At 39.0% G+C, this 25,091-nt stretch overlaps 1 protein-coding gene across 3 annotated transcripts; it reads right to left on the minus strand.

Moving 5' to 3' along the window:
- Positions 1-96: 96 nt before the first annotated feature.
- TMEM185A (transmembrane protein 185A) lies at positions 97-25,091 on the minus strand. 3 transcript variants are annotated; one of them, XM_084788671.1, is made up of 8 exons: positions 24,887-25,091; positions 20,543-20,713; positions 10,810-10,986; positions 9,001-9,208; positions 7,356-7,439; positions 3,568-3,744; positions 2,907-3,030; positions 97-1,687 (listed from the first exon to the last, which is right to left on the minus strand). In XM_084788671.1, the coding sequence occupies exons 2-8, from the start codon at positions 20,563-20,565 to the stop codon at positions 1,443-1,445; spliced, it is 1,038 nt and encodes a 345-aa protein (XP_084644797.1). In that variant the 5' UTR covers positions 20,566-20,713; positions 24,887-25,091; the 3' UTR covers positions 97-1,442. The 3 variants fall into 3 exon arrangements, with proteins under 3 accessions (XP_084644797.1, XP_084644796.1, XP_084644798.1); XM_084788670.1 differs by lacking the exon at positions 20,543-20,713; XM_084788672.1 differs by lacking the exons at positions 20,543-20,713; positions 24,887-25,091 and adding an exon at positions 24,032-24,173.

Raw genomic sequence — 25,091 nt, forward strand, 5'->3', positions numbered from 1 at the left:
ACCTGCCTGCTTTACTTGCCTGTGGCAGCCAGAGGATATCCTTGTCATAAGTCAAGAATAACTCCAGTTTTTCTACAGAGTGAAATACACACAGTACACATGTAAAATGAATCACTTTATTGAACTATAGGAGCAAAAAATAGTGGATTTAACCACATTTTTAACAGACCAAGCAAAAAATTGCTATACTCTGTTTCACCTTTCTCCTGAAAGAGAACAGGCTCACTAGAGGCCTGTGCCAGGGGTAGAATCAGGGTCATAGTAGACTTTAATTATGTGTCACTGAAGCCACTGATCAGGTGGCTATTAAAACGTATTATACCTCTTCATTAGGGAGATCAAGTCTCCATTTACTTCCACTGGGAAATGAATCATTTGACTTAGACTGAAGGTTCTTGTTTCTTGTGTGATGGGTTCTGGGATGGCTTTAAGATCAGAGGCTAGAGAAACTGCTGACAGGTAATAGCAGCTGCATGCCTAGTATGCAGTGTTCTTGCAGGTGAGCAGAACGTTCTGGACTTTGACAGGAGTCCCTGACAGTTTCTGGTCTGCCTTGGCAACCTTCTCCAGTGTGCTGGTCTCAAGTGGCACTTCTTGGGATTTTAAGTTGTTTCTCCCACACTCCATGTTGGAAAAGCACAGAACTTTCCTCACTTGTAGTAGCTATGCTGGCAGCCATTCCAGGGTGTCAGTGGTTATGATAAGTGAAGGTGGGGCATCTGTCTTGGACAAAGCAGTTGAGCTATCTGCTTCTACCATGGCTTAACCCATCCATCTCCAGCACAAGCTTGTAAAAAAATACTTTAACAGAGAATATGCTGTACAGAACTAGGATTTGACACTGTATATTACAAGCTAAAATAGCTGTATAAATACTATACAGGCATGGAATCATGCCATTGGGAAGGGCTCACTGATGAGGCCCTGAAAACCTGCTGTCACCCTGCCTAAAGTGAAATCTCTGACTAGCAGGAACTAGGAAAGCAAGGCTGGCCTGTATCTGAACACAACAGGTGTGTAGAGACTTAGTTACAGCCCCCACTGGCTACCTATAAGCAGCACAGCTGAGCCACAAATGGAAGTGGTCCCATAAGAACCACATCTTTCAATACTTTGATAGGAATTTAGCACTAGAAAACCTGTCTAGACCACAGATGTGCCTTCTGCAGGCCTAGGCAGCAGTCACCCGTGGGTGGGTACCACAGGACTAAAAATAAATTTCAGGTTCCCATACAGAAAGAAATGGGTTCTTTACTCATGTGTCCCTGGCATCCATATTGGTAGATACCCTCAGTTCCTGCCACTTATGCTCTGTTATGAGTGGCTGGTTGGCACTGGATGCAATCGAGGCTTCAGATGGAGGTCCGAGGTCCAGGCCTGGGTCGGGGCAAGGGAAGTAGGAGTGTGTGCTCCAGTACACTCACAATGCGGCCCCAGTGGCATTAGTCTGGCATTTCAATATTTAATTTGGGTGGAGGGAGGACATACTTGCCAGGGCTCTGGGTGATGACGACCCTGGTCTTCTTGCGAAACATAGGTGCAATTTTAGGAGGTTCTGGAACTGGGGTTTCTTCTGTTTCATCATTGTCTTCATGGTGGAGATCATATGAAATGTTTCCATACTCTCTCAAAAATGGGAATATTTCAAGCAGAAACTGGCAGAAATCTTTGCGAATACCAAACCACCCTGAAAAATAAGAATTTTCCCTTTCAGACACTAGGCTTTTGTGTCACATTTTTTCCCTGAACAAGGAGTTCACTGGCACTATGTATCGCTTCAATCAGGTTCCTCAGAAGTGAAGGCTGGACAGGATCTAATTACTCAATAAGCAGAGGAATGGAGAGTTCCAGTTCCAAAGTTCTCAGAGGGCAACCACAGGCCAGTGGTGGCTGCACCTCCAGGTCCCTGTTGGGGTGATTGTCCAGCCTCTGATCAGCTCCTGGCTGAAAACTGGTGAGGTAGGCTAGAGAATACAGCTTTACCTGGCCAGCCATTTGAGTCAGATGGAAGCTGGAGCTGCAGAGCCACCAACTCATGACAGTGATCCTCAAATCCTGACAAAACCTAGACATTTCCATGTTCTTCCAATCTTCTAGACCCACGCTAAATTAACTCATGACAGAGTGATACTTAAGCAAAGGATTCCCATAACCATCTAAAATCTGAGTAGACATAAGAAGGAATTGACTGAAATCAAGTCTGAGGTCATCAGAACCCCTCAAAGTAGGTCACTGGGTTGTGGTCTCCCTGTTTCCTAGGGGACTATCAAGCTTGGTGCTGGCTCTTGTAGGACACAAACAGCCATTCACACTGCACTGTATTTTACACTTTCGCTTTCCAAGGATGTCATATGGGCAGTTCTCTACATTACACAAGGTAGAGCTCACAGCCTTACAAGAATAGTATCTTTCTCCATGACCACCTTCAAAGTGCATGACCTAGAATATTAGTTAAGGTAGTCTAGCTCCATGAAACTGAAGAGATTCTATTCCATTGAGGAGAGGGGGACAGAAGGGGACCTGAATGACTCTTGTCATTCTAGTGGGAGCCATAGATTTCTGATGAATCCAGAAAGGATCTTGAACCTATTTTAAGGAACAGGGAATGGAAACTCAAAGAGACAACTTGCTATGTTTGGTGCTATGTCTATTTGTCCACTTGTAGTGTTGCTTGGGAATGAGGTATAATACAGAAGAGCATCCCAAAGCAAATAGGATAGCATGCATCTTTAGAGCACATATAACAACTTTTAAAGTGAGGCCCTGAGTATTATTGCTTCATAAAGCACAGTACATGCATAGACCACACACACACACACGCACACGCACACGCACACGCACACGCACACGCACACACACACACACACACACACACACACACGGAGCTTCCTAGTTTGTGAACGTACAGTGGTTTCCTCCTTTCTGTCCAAATGTTGTTGCCATCAATGTGATCAGTGAAAGCCACAGGGGAACAAATATTGGAATACAGGAGAAAGCATTGTGGCCATCCAGTTTGTGAACCAGCAGGATCTAGAGAAAGACAAAGTTAAGGTGGTACTGATGCATCACCAAAATGGACCAAGTCTGCAGTTGTCCCCATTGTTGTCCCTCTATGGATCATGCCTGGGAAGAGGGAAGGCCACCATAGGTAAAAGCAGCAAACCATCCATCCAGGAGGAAATGACCATGGAGATTTCCCATCTGTCCCCAGGGCCAAACAAATCCGCCCAGCTAAAAGATTCTGACTTCTAGGAGTTTTATGAGAGATTCCTCATAGGATTTGTTCAAATGAGCCAATAAAATCTAGTTTAGAATTCTGTACCAAACTCCAATACAAAACAAGGATATTCAATACTTTTAGAAAGTAGAAGGTGCACACGGGCAAATGCCTTGAGGCTAGAAAGGTGTATTGTTCTCTGTGAACCCTGAAAGCACATTCTCGTGGTCCCAAGTTCCCTCCACACTTTCTCTCACAAGGATAGTGGTATATTTACCTAGCTATGCTAGATGCTATCCAAGCTAAGGATGGACTGTGGGAATACAAGAGATTTCCTATAGAAAGCTTACCTCAAAAGTAAGAAGAGGCACGACAATGGTCATCCAGCTCAGTGCCATGGTTATATGTGTCCTGCGTTGTTCTGCGATCACGTCCATGGAGCGCAGGAACAGAACCGACCACACGATGTAATAGAGGACCACCAGGCACAAGAAGGACATGAGAATCCACAGAGGGACACATACAACCTTCAGAGAGGTATTAACATAATACGTTGAGAACTTCCCTAAAGCCTCTGATAGATACCATTATCATTTTGCTGGGTCTCCTCAGGTAGTCAAGCAGAAGCGTGACTAAAGACAGGCCTACTGCCCAGGACTGTCATGGAGATAGCACGGGAAACCCTATAGGACTTCCATCCAGGAAATGATGTCATTCGGCCCTCTTCCCTTCAGGTAACAACCTTCCATCTGGATCCCCAAGCAAAGAAATTTTAGTTTCTTCCTAACACATTGCCTCACTCACAAGTCACCTGTTTTGTCATTCACTCATTTTCATGCTCCCTCAAGTCATCCCCACATTGCCTCATTCTGTCACTCCCGTACTCCTTCATTCTCAGCTATTCCTAGCCCCTTACCTTCAGTACTTACTGCCACATTCCCAATCTCTTGCTTCCTAACTCAGTTTATCTCACACACACACACACACACACACACACACACACACACACACACACACACACACCCCTTACTCTCTCAATCACTTATTAAACATGTACGCACACCCGCTCATTCTCTCGTTCCCACGGTCATTATTAACTCCATCACCGTCCCTCACATTACCCCGACCATCATTCCACTCACTTCCTCGTTCTTAGTCATTCATATAGTTATGTCTCCCTGTCCCACGCATCCGCACTCATGCATGTACTCCGTCCCACTAGAACCACTTCTCCACTGTCGCGGCCATTCTGTCTCTTCCTCACTGCTCACTTCCATATGTTCATTCACACTCTCTTGCGTTCAGGCACTCTCACTCAGCTCTTCACACTTACTCTCATCTACATCCTCACTTCCTCACCATCACACACTCATATTCCTTTATTGAAATAACCCTCATGCTCACTCTGTCTAGCCACTCACAGAAGAATCATTGCTCACTGACACTCTCACTCTGTCAAGTTTCCACTCCCACCCCCTCACACATCCCTGCTCTCACATTCACTGCAGACTCCCTCCATCACGCGCATTTACTCTCACAGACCCATGCGCTCACACTTACTCAGCGCAGTTAGCCATTCTTCCGCTCTTATTCTTACTTGGCATCAACCCCAACAGTCACTACTCCCTCAGTCACCTATGTATGTGGGGACTGTGTGTGTGTGTGCATAGGAATAAGTCCTTATTATTTTAATTGGGTCCTTTGTATACATTAGTCAAAAGTTAAAGTTTTTTTAAAATAAAGATTAATTAATTAAATAATTAATTTGTTTGTTTGTTTACTTATTTATGAGCACCCTATCAAGTGAGAAGAAGGCATCAGATCCCATTAGAGATGGCTGTGAGCCACAATGTGGTTGCTGAGATCCAAACTCAGGACCTCTTGCAGAGCATGCAGTGTTCTTAACTAATGAGCCATCTCTTTAAGCCCAAAGTCAAAGTTTTGATACATATTTACAAAAAAAGGTTTCTGCAGTCACACACCCACAAATACACGTAACTACACATACAAATGTATGGAGACACACACACACACACACACACACACACACACACTATACATTAAGCAGCAAATAAAACATAATCAAATCAAAAATTAAAACAGTTATAACCCCTTGAGATATAGTCTTATGTAGCACAGGCTGGCCCTAAACTTGTCATGTAGCTAAGGCTAACCCTGAACTTCTGATCCTCCTGTCTATACTTCCTAGTACTAGCATTACAAACATGTGCCACCTGGCCTGGCTTATTCAGGAATGGTAATTGAACCCAGAATTTTGTACATGTTAGGAAAACACTCTACAACCACAGCCCAATCTTCTTTCCTAAACTATCACTACTTGAAACAATACTGTGTTGTCTAGTGTATAGTTTTTGTTATTTATATATGCATCCCCTTCATCTATGCAGCCACTTTTAACCAACCATTAACTGAATCCATGTTTTAGAAAGATGACTTAGAACTCTACCCTTTAAGAGTAGAAGCAAGGACAGGTTTTCTGAAAAGCAACTTGACAGTCTATGCAATGTACATATTTAAATAATTTGCAAGCTTTCCACCCAATCTACATTTTCAAAGAATGGTTTATTTTAATGTTATGTGTATGGGGTGTTTTCCCTGAATGTATGTCTTGAACCATATTTGTGCAATGCCCATGGGGGCCTAGAAGAAGGCATCAGATTCCTTGGAACATGAGTTAAATCCAGCCCCATAATCTATATTTGTTAAAAAGTATGTGTATAAATGTCTGTGTGCGTGCATGTTGTGTGTATGTGCACGTGCATGTTGTGTGTGTGTGCACGTGCATGTTATGTGTATGTGCACGTGCATGTTGTGTGTATGTGCACATGCATGTCGTGTGTGTGTGTGTGAATGAATGAATGACATGAAAGTGAGTATGTTAGGATAAAAGGGTATAAATGCAGGAACAAGAAAGGATAATAGACAGTAAAAGAAAGACAAATATATGTGTTATATGTGGAATCTAGATTTAAACATGTGTACACATGACAGGAAAGTAGAAGGTGTTTGTTTGGAGAGAAGAAAGGGCTAGCAAGATGGAGGAACAAGAGACAAATTTACCCAAACAATAATGAGTGACATACACACATGAAAATAAATAAATAAATAAATAAATAAATAAATAAAACAAAAACACATTATTTTGTACACTAACTAAACATGGAAATAAATCCTTTAAAAGGCTTCCATTTGGGGGCTGTAGAGAAGGTTCACTGGATTAGAATACTTGCTGGAGGGCCTGGGTTCAATTCCCATTACCCACATGGTGGCTCACAACCATCTGTAGCTCCAGTCCCAGAAAATTGTATGCCCTCTATTCTGGCTTCCTTCTGAAGGCATATGGTTCACTGACATACATTCTGGGAAATACTCATATACATAAAAATTACAGTCTCAAAAACTTAAAATGATCTGTAACTCAATAAACCATTTTCTAGAATACTTTCTAAGAAAACAATAAAATATTAAACAAAGAATTTTTATATATAAAATATACCAGAAGCTTGAGGCAAAAAATCTTTTTTATAAGATTATAAATGTTTGTAATGTTTATAGAACAGTAGGATAATTATGATTGATATAATTAAATGGTTCAAAATAGCTAAAAGAGAATAGCATTTTGAACATGCCTTGCACAAATAAATGTCTGAGGTAATAGATACGGTAATTAAACTGATTTGATTATTATATATTATAAACATACAATGAAAGGTTCTAGTGTTCCTCATAAACATATATAACTAATATACATATACATGGGTACATTTTGAAATAACAAATATTAGCAGCAACTGAAGCATTTAGAAACAAGGACATGTTTCATAAGTGCAACTTATGAATCAATGAAGCCTTAACTGTTATGTTTACAATGATATTTATTGATAGGAGCAAATGCTTATGCTATTCTAAAATTAAAAAAGCAGGATAAAAAAATGTTAGAGTAATCTCAACTACTTGTGTACAAGGGAATAAAATCCACAATGTTAGCTCCCAGTGTTGGTACTATGTATGATCATTAGCCTGTTGTTCATGCTTGCTTGTTTTTTAAAACAAGTTTTCTGAAAGTAATATAAATTATTTCTATAAAAAATGTTTAAAGATTTAAAAAGCTACATACAAGCCAGGGCCAGTGGATGATCTTGTCCAGTCTTAAGGCAATGAATATAAATTGGAGAATGTTGACCGAACACAGGATTTCTAGCTAAAAACAAAGAAAAGAAGCAGTTAAACAAGTTGCATTTAATACAGTGGTTATTTGTTTAACACACTAATAGGCCATGGAAATTATAATATGGTAAAACTTTAATGATGTTATGATGGAAGCTTCTGATATATTTTGGCAATAGAAAAGCACAGTAGTATCATGCTGAGGGGAATTGTGCACAGTCTTTTGTCTCATACTTCAGGCCAGTTGGTACCTTGGCCCTTTGGTTGTTTAAGATCTGAATGTTGTTGGCCCAGTTGTGACCTTTTTCTAAAAAAAAAAGAAAGAAAAAAGAGGCAATCTACAGTATATTTCTTCCAAGTCTCCTTCCTGCCTTTGCCAACAATAATCTATGCTTACAGCCATGCTCAAATTTCCTTTTACTTCTACCCAAGAATGTGCCCTAAATACCATGCCTTCTTTTCCAGCTCTTTGAGGACCTTGCCACTTCAATTATAGATTTGGTACTGCATCATTAATTCTGACTATGCTGTTGACATTTCCCGATAAGAAACTAGTTGCCAATTCCCCATTAAACCCAAAATGTCCAAGTACATGTAAGTCTACCTCTCCTGATTCAGCAGCACTGGCCTAACCCCTTTTTCTGCTACAGTCCAGCTTTGTGAGGCAAGAATGGATACATGAGGCCCTGCTGCCTCATGCTCTATTCTACATCAACGTTGCTGGGATTAGGGTGGCCAGACTCCAGAGTAGATGCTGAAGAGACAGGACTAAAAAGAGAGAAGATGGAGAACACGGAAGTTCTTAAGAAAAGCAAAGGCTCAAATATCCCTGGGAAATTAGGGACCAGCTTCCAATTCTTTTATCTGCACAGGCTGAAACAAGACTTTTGCAGCCACACTCTCTCCTCTTTCCCTGGGGAACATGCTCTATAATTCCCTGTGGAAATCTCAGACTGCAGACAATACTAACCCTTTTATGTATTGTTTTATTTCCAAGACACACACACATCTATGATACAATTTAATTAAATACTAGTGTACATGTTACTGTGATAGCATCAAGTTTTTAAAGGAGATTATTCTCACTACTTTAGGGTAAGTGGCCCTCATCCAAACAGCTGGAGGCTTTAAAAGCAAAGGCAGATGTTTCCTAGAAAGGAAGAAATTCAGCCAATCTGGAGTGTCAGCTCCTACTGAGTTCCTAGCCTGCCTGTCTGCTCTATACATAGGTGGCCAGGCCCACAGCCATGTGGATCCATTCCTTAAAATCTCTCTCTCTCTCTCTCTCTCTTTCTCTCTCTCTCTCTCTCTCTCTCTCTCTCTCTCTCTATATATATATATATATATATATATATATATATATATATATATATATATATATATATATATATAATCTCCATCTGTCCTACTGGTTGTCTCACAAGACTGCCAGACACAGGTAGCTTAGAAGACAGGACACTAAGAGAAAGCTGAAGGTCTTTGTTCTCTTGTAAACCATGATCTAGAGTTGAGGGTTAGTCTGTTCCTTACAAAGGAGAAGAGAGTGATATCAAGGTAAATGTTTTTAAAAGCATGATTAAATCCATAAGTCTCACCTCTAGTGACCTGTCATGCCTAAAGCCCCAGACACATGCTGCAACTGACACCGGGGAAACAAAGAACAACGGCATGAAGACTAGAAGCCAGAAATGGCTTCCTCTTTCAATCCTGTCACAGACCAAAACTTCAAACATCAGCAAGAGCAAATGAATGCCCACAGCAATCAACATGGCTTTAAACTCCACACACGTTTCTCCTTCTGCTCTAAAAGGGGATAGGAGGAGAAGGAGAGAAAGAAAAAACACATTCAGAATCCTTAGTACAGGTAAATTGTTCACAGTAAATACCAACTCCATTCACATTCGAATTTCAACTGTAAATACAAAAACACACACATAAAAAAACAAAACCAAAAACAACCAAAGAGAAACCCAAAAAGGAGATAAAATAGAAAGCTAACTTAAACTTAATAGACAATTGTTCAAATATCCAGGAGCACTTATGTTCATAACTTTCAATTCAACTCTAAGAGTTACTTCCAAGATTATTCTATTAATTACTTCTGTTGCAAAAAATCTTCAGATATCTCTTAAGTCTCATGATCTTCACTTCTCACTGAGTTAAAAACAACAAAAATCACATTTCATGCAATATTATAAATATAACTTTAGCTTCATCTGCAAGTGTAGGTTACATTCAACAAGATATGGCAATTTTCTTAGGTGCTGCTTTAAAATGCAAATAAAAAGTATTAAGAGTCTTTTTATTAAACGTTATTCCACCATAATAATTAATTAAAACCTGTAAATTAAAAAGAATAAATGAGTTAAAGTTTTGCTCAAGAAAAATGAGTTTAATTGGCTATATACATAAACTTTTAATAAATTAAAATTTAAAAATACTTATAATGCATTTTAAAGGCCTACAATCTTCATTGAAAATACAGATAAACATTTCTTATACACTTGCCCTATGTGTGACAAATATTCCACACTGCTGAATAGTGGTCACAGAGGAATGACTGTTTCTGTGCATACCATACACCCAAGCAGCCACAAATGCAACTTTTTTCCTTACTTGAAAAATATGAAAACAGAGAAAAAGTACATATAACTTTTAAGTATCAATTAGTAATTTTTTTCTTGAAAAATATTTGATATCTGATTTTTTCTCATACAAAAGAGATACATGAGCTGGGTATTGTGGCACACACCATAATCTCAGCAAGCTGGAGGTAGAGGCAAGTGGATCTCTATGAGTTCAAGGCCATCCTAGTCTACAGAGTAAGTTCCAAGACAGAAAGGGCTGTTACGTAGAGAAACCCTGTTTTGAAAAGCCACAGGTTTGGGCTGGGGAGATGGTGGCATGGTTAAGAGTAGTTGCTCTTCTTCCAAAAGACTTTAGTTCAGTCCCCAGCACTCACACTGGGTAGCTCACAACCACCTGTAATTCAGCCACAGGGATACTTCACCCTTTTCTGGCCTCCATGGGTACTCTTATACATGGAGTGTACACTCACATGAATAAAATAAAAAATAAGTCTTGAAAAATCACTCTCTTTCCTCTCTCTTTCTCTCCTCCCCTCCCCTCCCCTCCTCCTCTTCCCCCCCTCTTTCTCCTCCTTGTACTCCCTCCCCTTCCCTTCCCTCCTCCCCCCCCCCTCTCTCTCACACACACACACAGACACATACACACACACGCCAAGAATCCACGTTTTCAAAACCCTACCCAGAAACGTTTGCTGGACTTTAGTTCTCATAAAACTTGAAATAGGAAGACACTATCCTTATGTTATCTCTGGTGAGAACCATCAAGATTTTGTTCTCTCAAAATATAGACCAGTGGGTTTTATAAAGCAGCATTACCGATATTGAGGATTTCGTGCCCAAACTCCGGTTCCAACTGATGCTCCGACAATGACCATTAACTTCCACAACCATATTGGAGCAAAGACAGCCCAGTAGCTCCACTGAATGATGCCATCCAAACGAAGGGCCAGTAGCACAGAGAAGAGCAGCAAACAGGCATAGATGAGGAATTTACTAGGAGAAAAGCAAAATGATGAAAAAGAGTTCATTTTTTAAACAAATATCTGATAATGAAATGAGGAGAAATAACAGAAACATTTTCAGCTCATAAAAAAGTCACTAATTCAGGGCAGGAAAGATGATTCAACAGTTAAGATCACGGGCTGCTTTTCCAGAGGGTCCAGTTCCCAATACTTAAAAGGCAGCTAATGATTGTCTATAACTCTTATTCCATAAGGCAGAACCTCTTCTGGACTCCAAGGGCACTGCACATACAGGGTGCACAGTCATGCATGCAGGCAAAACACTCACACACAGAAAACAAAATTAAGTAAACACACATTTTAAAGCCACTAATTCAATAACCATTTATTTAAAAGTCTATGTAGAAAACATATTGTGTTAGGGATGATAAAACAAAAGTAATTACATCTCTATTTTGAACAGTTTTCCAATATAAGTCTACATACCAAGGCACAGTTAAAATAAAGTATAATATTTGTGTAAATGGTAGTATGAAAAAAGTGAGACAGATGGTAGCTAGGAAAAGAAAGTATGGGATCTAATTGAGGCAGTAGGAAAAAGAGAGGTGGTGACCACAGCACTGGTTCCAGAGTTAATTGGAAGGTTATCAAAACAGAAAAACAAGTTAGATGAGGAAGTATCTCAAGTAGAAGCAACTAATTATACCACACCATGGAATGTTTAGGATAAGGTCAAGCTCTGTCATTGCTTATTTGATCCTACTCTCAGAAAAGTATTCCTGGGGATATTAATATCCTATAAAACTCCTATCCTATAACCAAGTATGGTAGCTCACATCTATAATCCCAACACTTGGGTAGCTGAGGCAAGAGGAACATTGTGACTTCCAGGCTATCTTGTGCTAAACAGTGAGTTCCAAGCCAGCCTGTACAACAGTATGAAACCCTGTCTCAAAGACAGAACAAAGGAACCTAGAGAGGTGGATCAAAAGTTACGAGTACTTCTTCCTTTTCCAGAGGACCTGAGCTTGGTTCTCAGCATGCACACGAAGTGGATCACAACTTTCTGTTACTCCAACTCCAGTATATTAGACACCTTCTTCTGTCCTCTATGGGCAAAACCACATTGGTGGCATATGTTCATATAAACATACACATATGCATGAATAAAAAATCTTTAAAAGCAAACAAAACCATACAAAACAAAAATGAGCAGTCATTTATCATATTTCCATGACATCCATATATAATTATAATACTTTCAATGGCTGAGTAAATTATACACACATCTACACATACACTCATGTCACAAATAGAAAAGAACTTTGATAGATGTCTTTGAAATAATATGAAATTACAATGTCAAGCATGTTTACTTCTAGGCTTGATATAAAAACAGGAATATGATTCTTTCTTTTTCTCCCCAGGACTTATGGGCCTATAGAGACCTCAGGAGGTCCTATCATTCACTGACTCTCTACAGGTTCTTAAATGGTCCCTGAAGAAGAGAAAAGATACTTTTTTCACTGGCAGGGCTGCTCATAAGGAGCCCATGCTTCTGAAAATAAGCTCTTACCCAGGAGTCTGTAAGCAACCCTCATGAAATGCAGTGGCACATTAAGATACATTATACATGAAAGTGGAGGAGGGAATAGGTGGAAAGAAGGAGACTATCTGTGGGGGTGGGAAATGAACAGAAAAGGATAATGGGTAGTGAATATGATTTTAAACATACATTATATATGTGAAAAGGCCGTAAAGAAACTCATTATTTAATATAATCAACATAGCTAATACAAATTAAAAATTATCTTCCTACCATAAAAAAGAAACTGACCAAAATATGTAACACTTTGATAACAGGCGGTAAAGAACAGAAGGAAATAGGAAGAAAACAAAGAGGATAAAACCAGTATTGCCCTAGTTTACTGCGAGGAGGCAGTTTCTAGGCAGTAGCAAGAAGGCAGTTAAAAGTCTGTTTTCATTGGTGTTTAAAACAACATTAAGGCTCCGGAGAGATGGCTCAGAGGTTAAGAGCACTAGCTGCTCCTCCAAAGGACCCAGAGTAACTTCCCAGCACCCACATGACAGTTCACAACTGTCCGTAATCCCAGTTACAGGGGGGCTGATATCTCACACAGATATTAAATGTAAACAGTCTAAATGCCAATATGAAGACAAAGATGATTATGTTGGATAAATAAAAAACTATATACTATACTATGTGTAAGAAACCCACAGGATACAATCAGATAACTTAAAAATCAAAAGGATGGAGATGAGTATACCAAACAAACACTAACTAAAAGAATGCTAGAGCGACTTCATTAGTATCTTTTATAGGCTCTCCTATCTCAGGGTTCTTTATGACAGATGGCCAACTTGTCATAATTGGGTTTTAAACTCTCACTAGACTAAAATCAAGTTTGTTCCCCCTTTTATTAAACATAGACTCTTTTCTCTTACAATATAATCTGAATACGGTTTCCCCTCCCTCTACTCCTTTTAGTTCCTCCCCACCTCCTCTCCCATTTATATCCACTCCCTTTTTTCTCATTAGGAAAGAACAGGCTTTTAAGAGATAATAACCAAACATGACAAAATAAAATATGATGAGACAAAAACCATCATATCGAAATTAGGCAAGCCAAGCTAAAACAAAACACAAAAAACAAAAAACAAATAAAGGAGCCCCAGGAGAAGACACAATAATCAGAGACCCACCTGTTTACACATTTAGGAGTCCCATAAAAGTATGCAACTGAAAGCTATAGTATATATACAGAGGACCTGATGCAGACCCAACGTAAACCCCTTGCAGACCCTGTGACTGCTTCTTTATTCTCTGTGAGTTCATATATTTACTCAGTTGCAAAATACAGTTGTTTATCATCAGGAAATTCTGGGTGAAATCTTCTTCCAGGTTCATTTCAAGTTGTTGGAAGACTCAAGTATCTTGTGATTATGTGACTAACGTCCCTGTGTCTTTGTTGTTATCTAGAAACTACCCTTACATACTACAGGCATCTCTTCAGTCTTTGATCATAGGTACCTGTATCCCCAAGCCAGCATATTGAAACTTTCTCATTCTTTAATTTTTTTGTTTTTTAGGTTTTTCGAGACAGTGTCTCTCTGTGTAGCCCTGGCAGTCCTGGACTCACTTTGTAGACCAGGCTGGCCTCGAACTCACAGGGATCCATCTGCCTCTGCCTCCCAAGTGCTGGGATTAAAGGCGTGTGCCACCACCGCCTGGCTATTCTTTGAGTTCTTTTTTTTTTTTTTTAACTTCTCTTTCTATCACTTCTCCTGATACCAATAAATAAAATTTCTTAGTTTCTCATAGAGTTCATATAATTATATTGGGTCCACTAAGATAAATCAGGCTAATAATCCACCTCCCTGTTGTTACAGTGCCAAGGACTGACTCCAGGGCCTCATACATGCTAACTATTCAATAAGTCACATCCCTGGACTAATAGCTGTATTCTACTTCTTCTACTTCCATTACTTCCATTCTCTCTCTCTCTGTCTCTCTCTCTCTGTCTCTCTCTCTCTGTCTCTCTCTCTCTCTCTCTCTCTCTCTCTCTTACACACACACACACACACACACACACACACACACACACACACCACAAACACACACACATTATTTTTAAAACAACAGAAAGAAAATCCAGAGTGTCAGAGAGATGTGGCAAAAGGGGGAGGGATGATAACCAACACATTCCAGATGTGAACAGTTCAATATGCCATTGGCTACTGCTGGCTTTGAAGTAAAAGAAAGAAAAAATGAGCCAAAGAGTAAAAGTAACATCCAAAAGCTAAAAATGAGTTTTGGCTGACAGACAGTAGAAAGGGCAAGTTTAGCCCTACAATCGCAAAAAAAAAAAAAAAAAAAAAAAAAAACATTTTGTGTTTTTATTTTAAAAATGATGTTTGTAATTTTTTCTGTACAAGGAACTAAATTTTTACAACAGCTGATGTTACTTCAGAAATGGACTAATCTCCCAGAGCCTTCAGATGACTTGATTTTAATCATTTCAGACTCAAAAGAAAAGATTCAAATAATACATGCTATCCCTCACCTTTTGATATATAAAACTGTAAAATAGGTCTTTGTAAAGTGTAGCCACTAGACCTATGGCAATTTTTCACATTAACAATAGAAACTAATACTGTAAGTTTAAATACATCAATGAAGTTTCTTTGGTCTTATAGACAAAAGAATTAGGACATGTATATCTTTGGGTAACCATTACATCAAACACAATATAATGGAAACTATAGAAGACAGTAGATTATGGAAAGACCCCCAATGTTTACGAATTGTCAGATTGCCAATTGTCAAGATGGTCATATTACCAAAAGCAATCTCCAAATTCAATGTTCAACTCTCATAAAAAAAATTCTAATGGTATTCCTCAAAGAAATGGAAAAAAATAATCCTAATATGGAAACAGAAAAGGCCCTAAATATACAAAGTAGATCCCAAGCAATATTAGCAATGCTGAATGTATCACAATACCTAACTTCAAATTCCATTACAGAGCCACATGTAACAAATGTTATGTGGTCCTAGAACAAAAGCAGACATGTAGAGCAATGCAATAGAACAGAGGACTCAGAAATAAGTTCATGCAACTAGATGCATCTGATTCTTGAGAGATACCAAATACATACATTGGATATAAGATAGTTTGTTAACTAGTGTTAGAAAAACTGGATAGCCCTGTGGAGAAAGCTGAAGTTCTACCCCTATCTCTTATCCTATACAAAAATAAATTAAAATGTTTGACAATACTTAAAAAACAAGCAGACAAAACAATAAAACAAAACCAACCAGATGGAACAGTTCACGATGTAGTTAGAGGCAATGATTTTCTGAAGAATCCAATAGCATAGGAAATTATAGCAAGGACAGAAAACTAAGATTGCATTAAACTTAAAAGCTTTTGTCCTTTTACACACACATGCAACTAAGTGAACAGACAGCCTACCAAATGTGTGTAAATATTTGCCAGCTATTCACTTCCTTGGATTAACATACAGAATATATATAGAACTCAAAAGGTTAGGAGTACATAGGTCAATTAATACATGAACCAATAAACTAAACCAATAATTTCAAATGAAGAAATACAAATAACCAATGAATACACAACAAAAGGGAAAAGCAAATCAAAACTATATTGAGAGGTAATCTCATCCCAGACAGGATGGTTATCATGAAGAAAACCAAAACAAATAAAAGTAAATATTGGTTAGGATACAGACAGTGGGGATCTCATGTTCTACTATTGGGAATGTACTATGGAAACTAGTATATTTAAAATAGGACTTCCATATGTTTCAACTATGGTATATATAACCAAAATAATGAAAGTAAAATGCTAATAAGAAACTGGAAGAACCATGTTTGTTGTGGCAGTCAGTATTCACAGTAGCAAGATTATGGAATCAGTTAAGGCACCAATCAAGGGAATTAATAGAGAAAGAAAATGTGGAACATATACACAATACAGTCTTATTTGGCCAAAAGGAAGAATAAAACTATGCAATTTGCAAGAAAAATTGATAGAATTATAGACTATCTTTTTTTAAAGACTATCTTGTTATGTGAAATAACCAAGACACCCAAAGAGAACTGTTATATGTTTCCTCTCATTTGTGGAAATTAGAAGAGAAATAGCAGAAGAGAAGTGAGAGACATGGAATGGGAAAAGGGAGAAGGAAAAGGAGCGGCAAGAAAGGGCAATAAAAGGGCTGAATATGAACAGGGTATACTCTAGACATGTGTGCAACCTTTTATATGACAAAGTCATACAAACTACAACATACTTTATAGTGTTTTTTGAGTCTGAGGAACGTGAATGACTGCTAATGATTATGAGGTGAATAATGAAAACATTCTCAATTTACACAGTACTGAAGGCTCCACAACTCTGGGAGTTTTCCAGAACCCATATAGCAACCCACAACCACCTATAAATGTAGTGCCATGGGAGCCAATGCCCTCTTCTGGTGTGAAGATGTATAATAAGACAAATCACCCATATACACAAAACACAGAAATAAATATTTTAGAAGAGTAAATGTTATATGTAAGTTGAATATCAATAAAGTTGTTATTTTAAAAGTAAAGCAGTAAACACATTGCATACTACATAACTATAGTTTTACAAAAGTCCTACTCCAATACTACCCATTTCTAAAACTGTATTCCAAATCGCACACATTTAATATGTAGCACCAATTCTATAGGTTTACAAGATGCTAAGTATCTAGCTTCATAGAGGCCACTTGAATTATATATAAGAACCATATCTCATTCATTCTACTGTAGTGTGTTATTTTAGTTCAAGTATATGAAGAATACCTGGCTTTCCAGAGATACATACTTAAAAAATAAATGAGTGTTTTAATAGTTCCTTCAGATAATGGTGAGAATTCAATAGCATAAGGCAACTTAGTGCATGGTGGTGTACTTTTCTGTTCTGAAACATTTAACTATTTTAAATTACGTGTATGTGTGTTGGGGGAGGGTGGGCAGTATGCCCATGGAGGCCAGAAGAAGACGTGAGATTCCCAGGACTGAACTTCTACCGGCAGTTGTGAGACACCTGATGTGGGCACTGGGAACTGAAGTATGGTCCTCTAAGAAGCAGGTAGGTGCTTTCTCTAACCTTGGTGATTTCTTAAAGGTCAACTGCAGTAAGTCTGAAATCTCATCAGTAAATTTTTTGTACTCTGCTACTTTAAAGCTCACTGGCCTTTCTTGTGTGCTCAGTGGCTCTTTAATCTCTCCATAGCTGTGTAACACTATGAAGGTTTACAGGAAATATCTGTTCGCTGAGTTATGAAAATTTTGAAGTTTTCCTACAATATATATTTCACTATACAATAGCAAACACATCATTTATAACTACCTACTTCATTTAAGTGGATTAAATGCTGAGAGGTTGTCCAAGCTAATGGTAGTATTTATAAGCTTTTGACAAAAATCTTTTTTCTATAAAAATTCAGAGTTTAGCATTTTTAAAACTATCATGAGTTGTTTTTCCTTGAAGTGTCAGGAACACCTCTAGTCTTTTGAAGATGATGTTTGCCAAAGACCTACATACAAATAATCAGTTGTTTCTGTTAGCTGTTCTTCTAAAATATTCCATGTACACAATTAATTGAAAACTAGGCAAACCAGTGCTTTCACCTCCACCCAACCACTGCGGTATCAATCTACTGAAGACTTGCTATTCCTCTCAATTCATCACTGAGTATTAAATTAATTGTATACCCAGGTGTCAAGATAAATAAAATTATTGTGTTTTTTCCTGTGTCTGAAGCTGGCATTTTTAATTACAAGTATGTAAATGTCATCAAGATTTTAATTTAAAGGGCTGAAGAGATGGTTCAGTACCAAAGAGCACTTTCTGGTCTTACAGAGGCCTCAGGTTCAGTTTGCAACACTTACAAAGCAACTGACAGCCTTCCATAATTCCTGTTCCAAGTCATCCAGTGCCTCTTCTGTCCTCTGCGGATATTGCATGCACATGGTGCATAGGCATACATGCAGGCAAGACACTCATACAGATACATTAAAAATAATAAATTTTTCTAATGATACTAATTTAAGGATTTTGTTTCCAAAAAACAAAAGTTTTGATGCTACATTCAAACCATAGAAATGCCTTTAAATTAAGTTATATCATCCACATCTGAATTAGTAACGTTAGTATATTACCACTGGGCAGTGTGTTCATGGGCCAGGCCATAAAAGCTACTGTCCTTTCTGAAATGTATAAGAAGCTTACTGCTCAGGCTCATGAAAAGAACCCCAAAGCCATGACTCTAAGTATAAAAGTTCTAAATATTGCTTTTGAAAATTAAATGAATGCAGCTGAACTAGTTTTAGACCCATTGGGTTTCTCCAGTGAAATCTATCGGCTAATTAGAAAACAGGTATATATATTATTGCAAGTAAGGCACCCCCCCCACACACACCATACTCTAGGTGACATATTCCTGTTTATGACTTGAAAGATTGGCTCCTACTGACAAACTACTTATATTATCACAAATTATTAAAAGGACTGTACCTCTTTTTAAAATTATTTTATTTTAGGACTGTACCTCTTAAGCTAAACAAAAATATATTACCAAACTGGAAATGTTTTGGTGGAAAATTTAGCTTGTTTTTATTAAGGTGAAAAATGTTTAAGAGCACCTAATGAGTAGATATATGTATAAAAGCACAAAATTCAGATGAAAACAAACCATTCTTAAACAATAATAGAAAGAGTCTAGACCAGTAAGAAGATGGACACTCAAGTTCTTTAACTATTTATCTCATCTAATTTCTTATACATTGATCCATTAAGACAAAGGCAAGTAAAAATATGGTGCAAGTAATGTATTCTATATAGTTTCTATAGTATTATTAAAAAGTTATAAAAATCTCATTTAGTAATCATTTTTCCTCAAAATTGTCTCATAGCTTATTATCTTATTAGTCATACAGCACCTACACCTAGAATTCAGTAGCTTTTCTGGAATTTTAGTTACCTTGTGCACTTATGACCCATCCCTAGGCAAAGCAATCAGGAAGTCATAGCATAGTATCAGTTACCTTAATTTCTTGTGTCCTAAGAAACTAATACTCCAATACACTGCTTCCTTCCTACAGAATTTTCCAGTGGTTCATGCCTATTTGTACTCAACATGCACCCATTCAGCATATTTATTCAGTGCCTCAAAATCCTGGGCCCCAAAGAAATCATATCCAGTAAAAACTATGTATGTTGATTATCAAATAATGGAAATATTTTCAAAACCAGAAATTATGCATCTAAATGCAACTTGCATCCTTTGACCATTGCCACTGAAGGTTAAAGCATTAGTTCTACTATGTCATCGCTCAAACCATCTTTATAGCAGGCCTTTCAGAAGTGCCTTAAGAGCCTGAAGTACATTCTTTTGAATTTAATAGTGGACAAATCTTTTCTGAGAGTGTATTTGAGTTCTGGAAACTTCCAAAGTGCAACCAGAGCCAAATTTTGTGACTTGGATGTGTGATCAGACTAGGTGGCCCTATTTTGGTTGAAAAATGATTATTATAATGCACTGAGATAGACTTTATTAAATGATGTGTAAAACTGACTATAAAGGGCATTCTAGAATATTAAGAAGGGCTCTGAGCAGTAGAATAGTTATATTTTATTTTTCCCAACTTATTTGAATAGTAATGCTCATCTGAATATATAAATAACAGTATATGGTCTGGTTTGTATTATCATTTTTCAACTCATAAATAAAAGGTCCCTGTCTTAGTGTTTCTATTGCTGTACTAAACACCAACATCAAAAGCAACTTGGAGTGGAAAGGGTTTATTTCATTTTACAATTAGAGGGGCAAGCATGTGGGTCATTTTCTTGATTAATGATTAGCATAAGAAGGCTCCCACACACTTGCCCAAGGCCAATCTGGTGGGGAGGGTCTTTTCTCGATTGATGTTTCCTCTTCCCAGGTGACTCTAGATGATGCCAAGTTGACAAAACACCAGATAGAATAGCCCCTCGGTATATTGGACTTACTCTGTCATAGGAAGAAGGAGCATGAAGGATGGATCAGTAGGTGGATACGCTTGCCACTGCCCTGATGGATGGCTTGAGTTTCACCTCCAGGACCCATATGCTAGAAGAAGAGAACTGACTCCTGCAAGCTGTTCTCTGATTTCCATATGCACACTGTGGCATATGTGCACCCTATACACACACAATCAATAAATAAAAATGTATTAAAATTAAAAATAAAATAAAATACAGCTGCTATCTGATTTGTAGCTACTGATTTCTAAAGAATAAAGATACTGAAATATAAAGTGTCAATATTGTGTTGACACGTGGTGGATGCAAAGTCATAGCTATTATTAACTATTATTCAGTAAAAGTCAAGACAATATTCTATCAGTGGCTTTATTATGCCCCAACAACAGATGTGCAGTCATTCAGATCGTAATTCATTATCAGTACTGACAGTACACTCATACTGACAGATCAGTGACCTGCTTTTAAAAATACAATCTGTAAGGAGTACTTGGAATAATTCACACTAAGTATTTTTTTTTTACTGTGCTGGAGAATCAAACCTAATGCCTTGCACAAGTGCTCTACCACTGAACTACTCCAAGCCCAACAGCATTTATATATAAAACATTGTACACATTATATGCAGTAATCGTACCATACTGACCCTTATTTTTAAATAATTTTTCAGAAATTTTTGCTTTATTTTATACAAGTTGGTGTCCTGCCTGTATGTATATCTATACACCATGTGAGTATATGTTGCTGAAGAGGCCTTTAGTGAACTGTGACCAGCAATCACATTCATTTTCCCTAATTTCAAATAAAAGGCAACTTACAAAGACTAAAGAATGGCTTTAGAAGATGGAACACACAAGAAGTTTGAAAACATAACTTATTTCATAATATTACATGTCCACACAAAGCAACTCCCAGAAAGGCATTTCTCAGTCTTTGTTCCGGTCTAGAGTACCCAAGGGATGCAGCACACTTCCCTCAGGAGCCCGCTACAGATGAGTCAGTAAGCCAAGCTGAGTTCTCACAGCCTTCCAATTTTGTGTAGGTGCCAGGGCTGAAGCCTTCTCCAACAAATAACTATTCTACCAAAATAGTAGACAGCCCTAAGGCTGTGTGATGTAGTTAGGTTGCCCATTTAAAGCCAAGTATTATCAGATCTCTACCTCCCAGGGACATTCTGGAATCAGTTTTACAATTCTGTACACTTCTAATAGTCTGTTTAGTCTACAAAGTTGTTAGAGGCTTCAGGCACTCAAGAAGGATTCTTGGTAGACACAGTATGTTTCAAGAACTGTAACTTGGGTAACTAAAAGGCAATTATGAAGTTCATGATCAACCAGTTCTGTGGCAGATTGGCTAAGCAGTTTGAATCATCTTGTGTTGCTACTATTTCCAGAAAGCTGACATACTGCAGTGAATTCTCACTGACCAAGCCTTGTAACGCAGGAAAGGTGGTCTTGAGCCACAGTCCATGCTTTGGGTATCACTGAACAATAACAGTGGCTATTTCTGCGTTACCTAAATAATTTCCAGAGTAAAGAAAGCACAGTCTCCCGTACTGTTATAAGGTCTTACCCATCTTGTCAATTGAAACAGTTGCAGTCTGAAGGGACATAGGAAGAGAGAGGAAAAATAGTTCATACACTAGCAGGAAAGCAGTTCTTTAAAAAGCAGCTCTAGACAGTTCTTACAGGCTGTGGTGAGTTGTCACTCATTTCACAAAAGCTTACTGAGCCAGCTATTATCTAATGGTTTTGGCCTCACATGGCTTGAATTCAGTAGGGGAGGGAAATGTTAACACAGAGACAAATGCAAGAGCACAGAGAAGTGCTCTAAAGGAGGATTCTGATGTTCTATAGAAAGCAGGGAGTGAACATGTTGGGGAAGCCAAGACAACTTCCTTTAGCAACTACCAAGTGAGCAGAGATTTCAATGGTAAACAGAAACTGACCAAGTTAAGGAGAGAAGGAATCATCCCTGTTAAATAACCAGTGTATGAGGAAGTCCTGAACTAAGAGGGACATACATGAATTGGTTCAGAAAAAGAGACAGAACAAGACAACAGCACAAAGATCTGAGGTCCCAATAGACAATATTTTCCTGTCTATACTCTCAGTTTGCTTTTCAGATGTCTGAAAGGCTTTTGTCAGCATGGGGCAAAACTAAACCACAATGTTAAAAATTTGATCATCAACAATACATGAAACACTACCAGCTAAGAAAAATCTAACCTGTCAGTACCACCTACCCATTGTATTCCTGAAACATCTGTAAGGCAACACTGTTCCTTCCCACTAGTAACAGCGAATCAGAACAACAGAGGGGCACAAGATACCTTTAAAATTTTCATGGAAAGATGCATTTTACTCCACTTAGAACTCAATCATTAATAAATGTGTTGATGATCATTATATGTCTCTTTGAAGTACTTCATTTTAATTTTTAGACTTTAGTATTTGGAGGGGGGACATACAGGAAAAACTGATTAAGGGTGTAACCAAGGGACCACTGCTTTCACAATTCTTAGGTCACTTAGAACATCACCTTGCAGCTTCTGGACTATCTGTCACATAATAAATTAGCCACAGAAATTTCTATTAGTAACACACTGCTCAGTCAGCCATTACTTCAGGTTCAATAGCCTTTTGAGCGATTATATTCCATCTACAGATGGAACAGATAAGTGAGGTGCCCAAGGAAACAAAACAATTCAGACTGTGGTTCTCTTTCTTATCGCGCTCTCCAAACAATGAAAATAAACAAGATGAGTCCAGCTTAGGTACCAATGCAGTTAGCTGTCCTTCAGACAAACCCTAACCCTAGGAGCAGTGGAGGGCAAACTACAGTTTGTTCTCCGATATTTACTCTAAATGAACTCTGCAGAATACTGTCAAGGCCAACAACCGCAGATGAAGGCCAGACTATGGACACAAAGACAATAAGAGCACCCAGGCTACTACAGTGGCTTTATAATTTAAAATGTTAACACTCTCAAGAAAATCTCACTCCACAAAGTGCCCTCTCCCTCTCTCTCCAGCTCCTTTCATCTCCAACATCTGAGGGATTTCTCTGGGCTGGAAAAGTTCAGGATTGCACAATTCAGCAAATTATCTAACCTTTCCTTCACTTCCAGGCTGGGAATGCCAGGCATCTTTTCTCTTCGTTGGTTTCTCTGTGTGGCCTTGGCTGTCCTAGACTCGCTTTGTAGACCAGGCTGGCCTCAAACTCAGAGTGATCTACCTCCCTTTGCCTCCCTAAGCGCTGGGATTAAAGGCATCACGCCCGGCTGACTGCCGAGCATTTTAAATGCCTACCGTAGGACATAGCGCATGGAGCAAGACTAGCTTACTTAAATGCATGTCTTCTCACTTAGAAATAAATTAACAGATACTCCTTTTATATAGTAATGGATCTAAAGGGATCAATGAAATGAACTCATCTCACAGCTTATTAAAGAAAAGCAAAGAACCACTTGGTTACCTGTGGCCTGGTCTCCAATCTAGGTCTTGACTCAGTTTACTTCCAAAGATGTTTGTATCACAGATGAGGTGGGTGGGAGGTGCTGTGGCAGGGAACAGCCAGAAAGTGGTTTCTGCTTCAAGAGCTCATAGCCCAAAGAGGGAACAGCTTACAACAGCTTGGCAAGTGCAAGGACAGAGATTTACACTTTTGCCAGTGTTTTTCCCCACACTGCCCACTAGGTATTTCAAGTCCGGGAAATAAGCAGGCCAATAGCTACTTATTGCGAAAAAACTTATAGCAAAGGCTAAGAAAGTGCATAAGGGAACAATCAGGTTCGTCCCCAAAGGCATTACGTAAGATTTACCGTACCCTAGCAAACAGCTCTAAAAATTTAGGACCTCAGACATCAGTTTGACAAAAAAAGCAAAGAAAGGGCGGGCAGGCATAAATGCAAGGAAAATCCCAAGAGCTGGAACTAGAGGAAACATCTGGCAAGGTGGCTAGGGGTGTCCGGGTCAAGAGAAATGGTCCTGGCACAGAGAATGGGGGCAGGCAAAGCGGTGAGCAAAAAAGAAATCCAGAGAAGTTGGAATACCAATGAAAGAGGACAAGTGGAGAGCAATGGGCTTCCTTCCCTCCCCTCCCGGAGGACACAGCTCCCAGCTGGGCAACTTGGGCTACAGCGAGTTGGTTCTAATTGGTGCGGGAGGAAGAGGCTGACAGACCGACTCTGAGGCCGACACTGCTTTCCCAAGAGCAACTGGCAGCCCAGAGGCTGGGTCCTCAGGGCTGCAGCACAGTGGCCGCCTGGCCTCTCCCAGCCGCTACGCGAACCCAAACCCCCGCCTTGCACCGCCAACACAACCCCCTCACCTCGGGTTGAAGTCTTGAAAGAGGCCCCTCAGGTTCATGGCGAAGAACTTAACCGAGGCGTCCTCCTCTTCCCCCCGCCCCCCGCGCCGCGAAGCTTGCTCCTCACAGAGGGTTCATGCTGCCAAAGGCAGCCTGGTAGCCAACGCCGCCGCCAGGAGACACCAGGGCAACCGAGCAACCAACCTTCTCCGGCACTTCTTCCGGC

This window comes from Acomys minous (assembly GCF_964271855.1).
Source record: "Acomys minous genome assembly, chromosome: 7".
NCBI lineage: Eukaryota > Metazoa > Chordata > Mammalia > Rodentia > Muridae > Acomys > Acomys minous.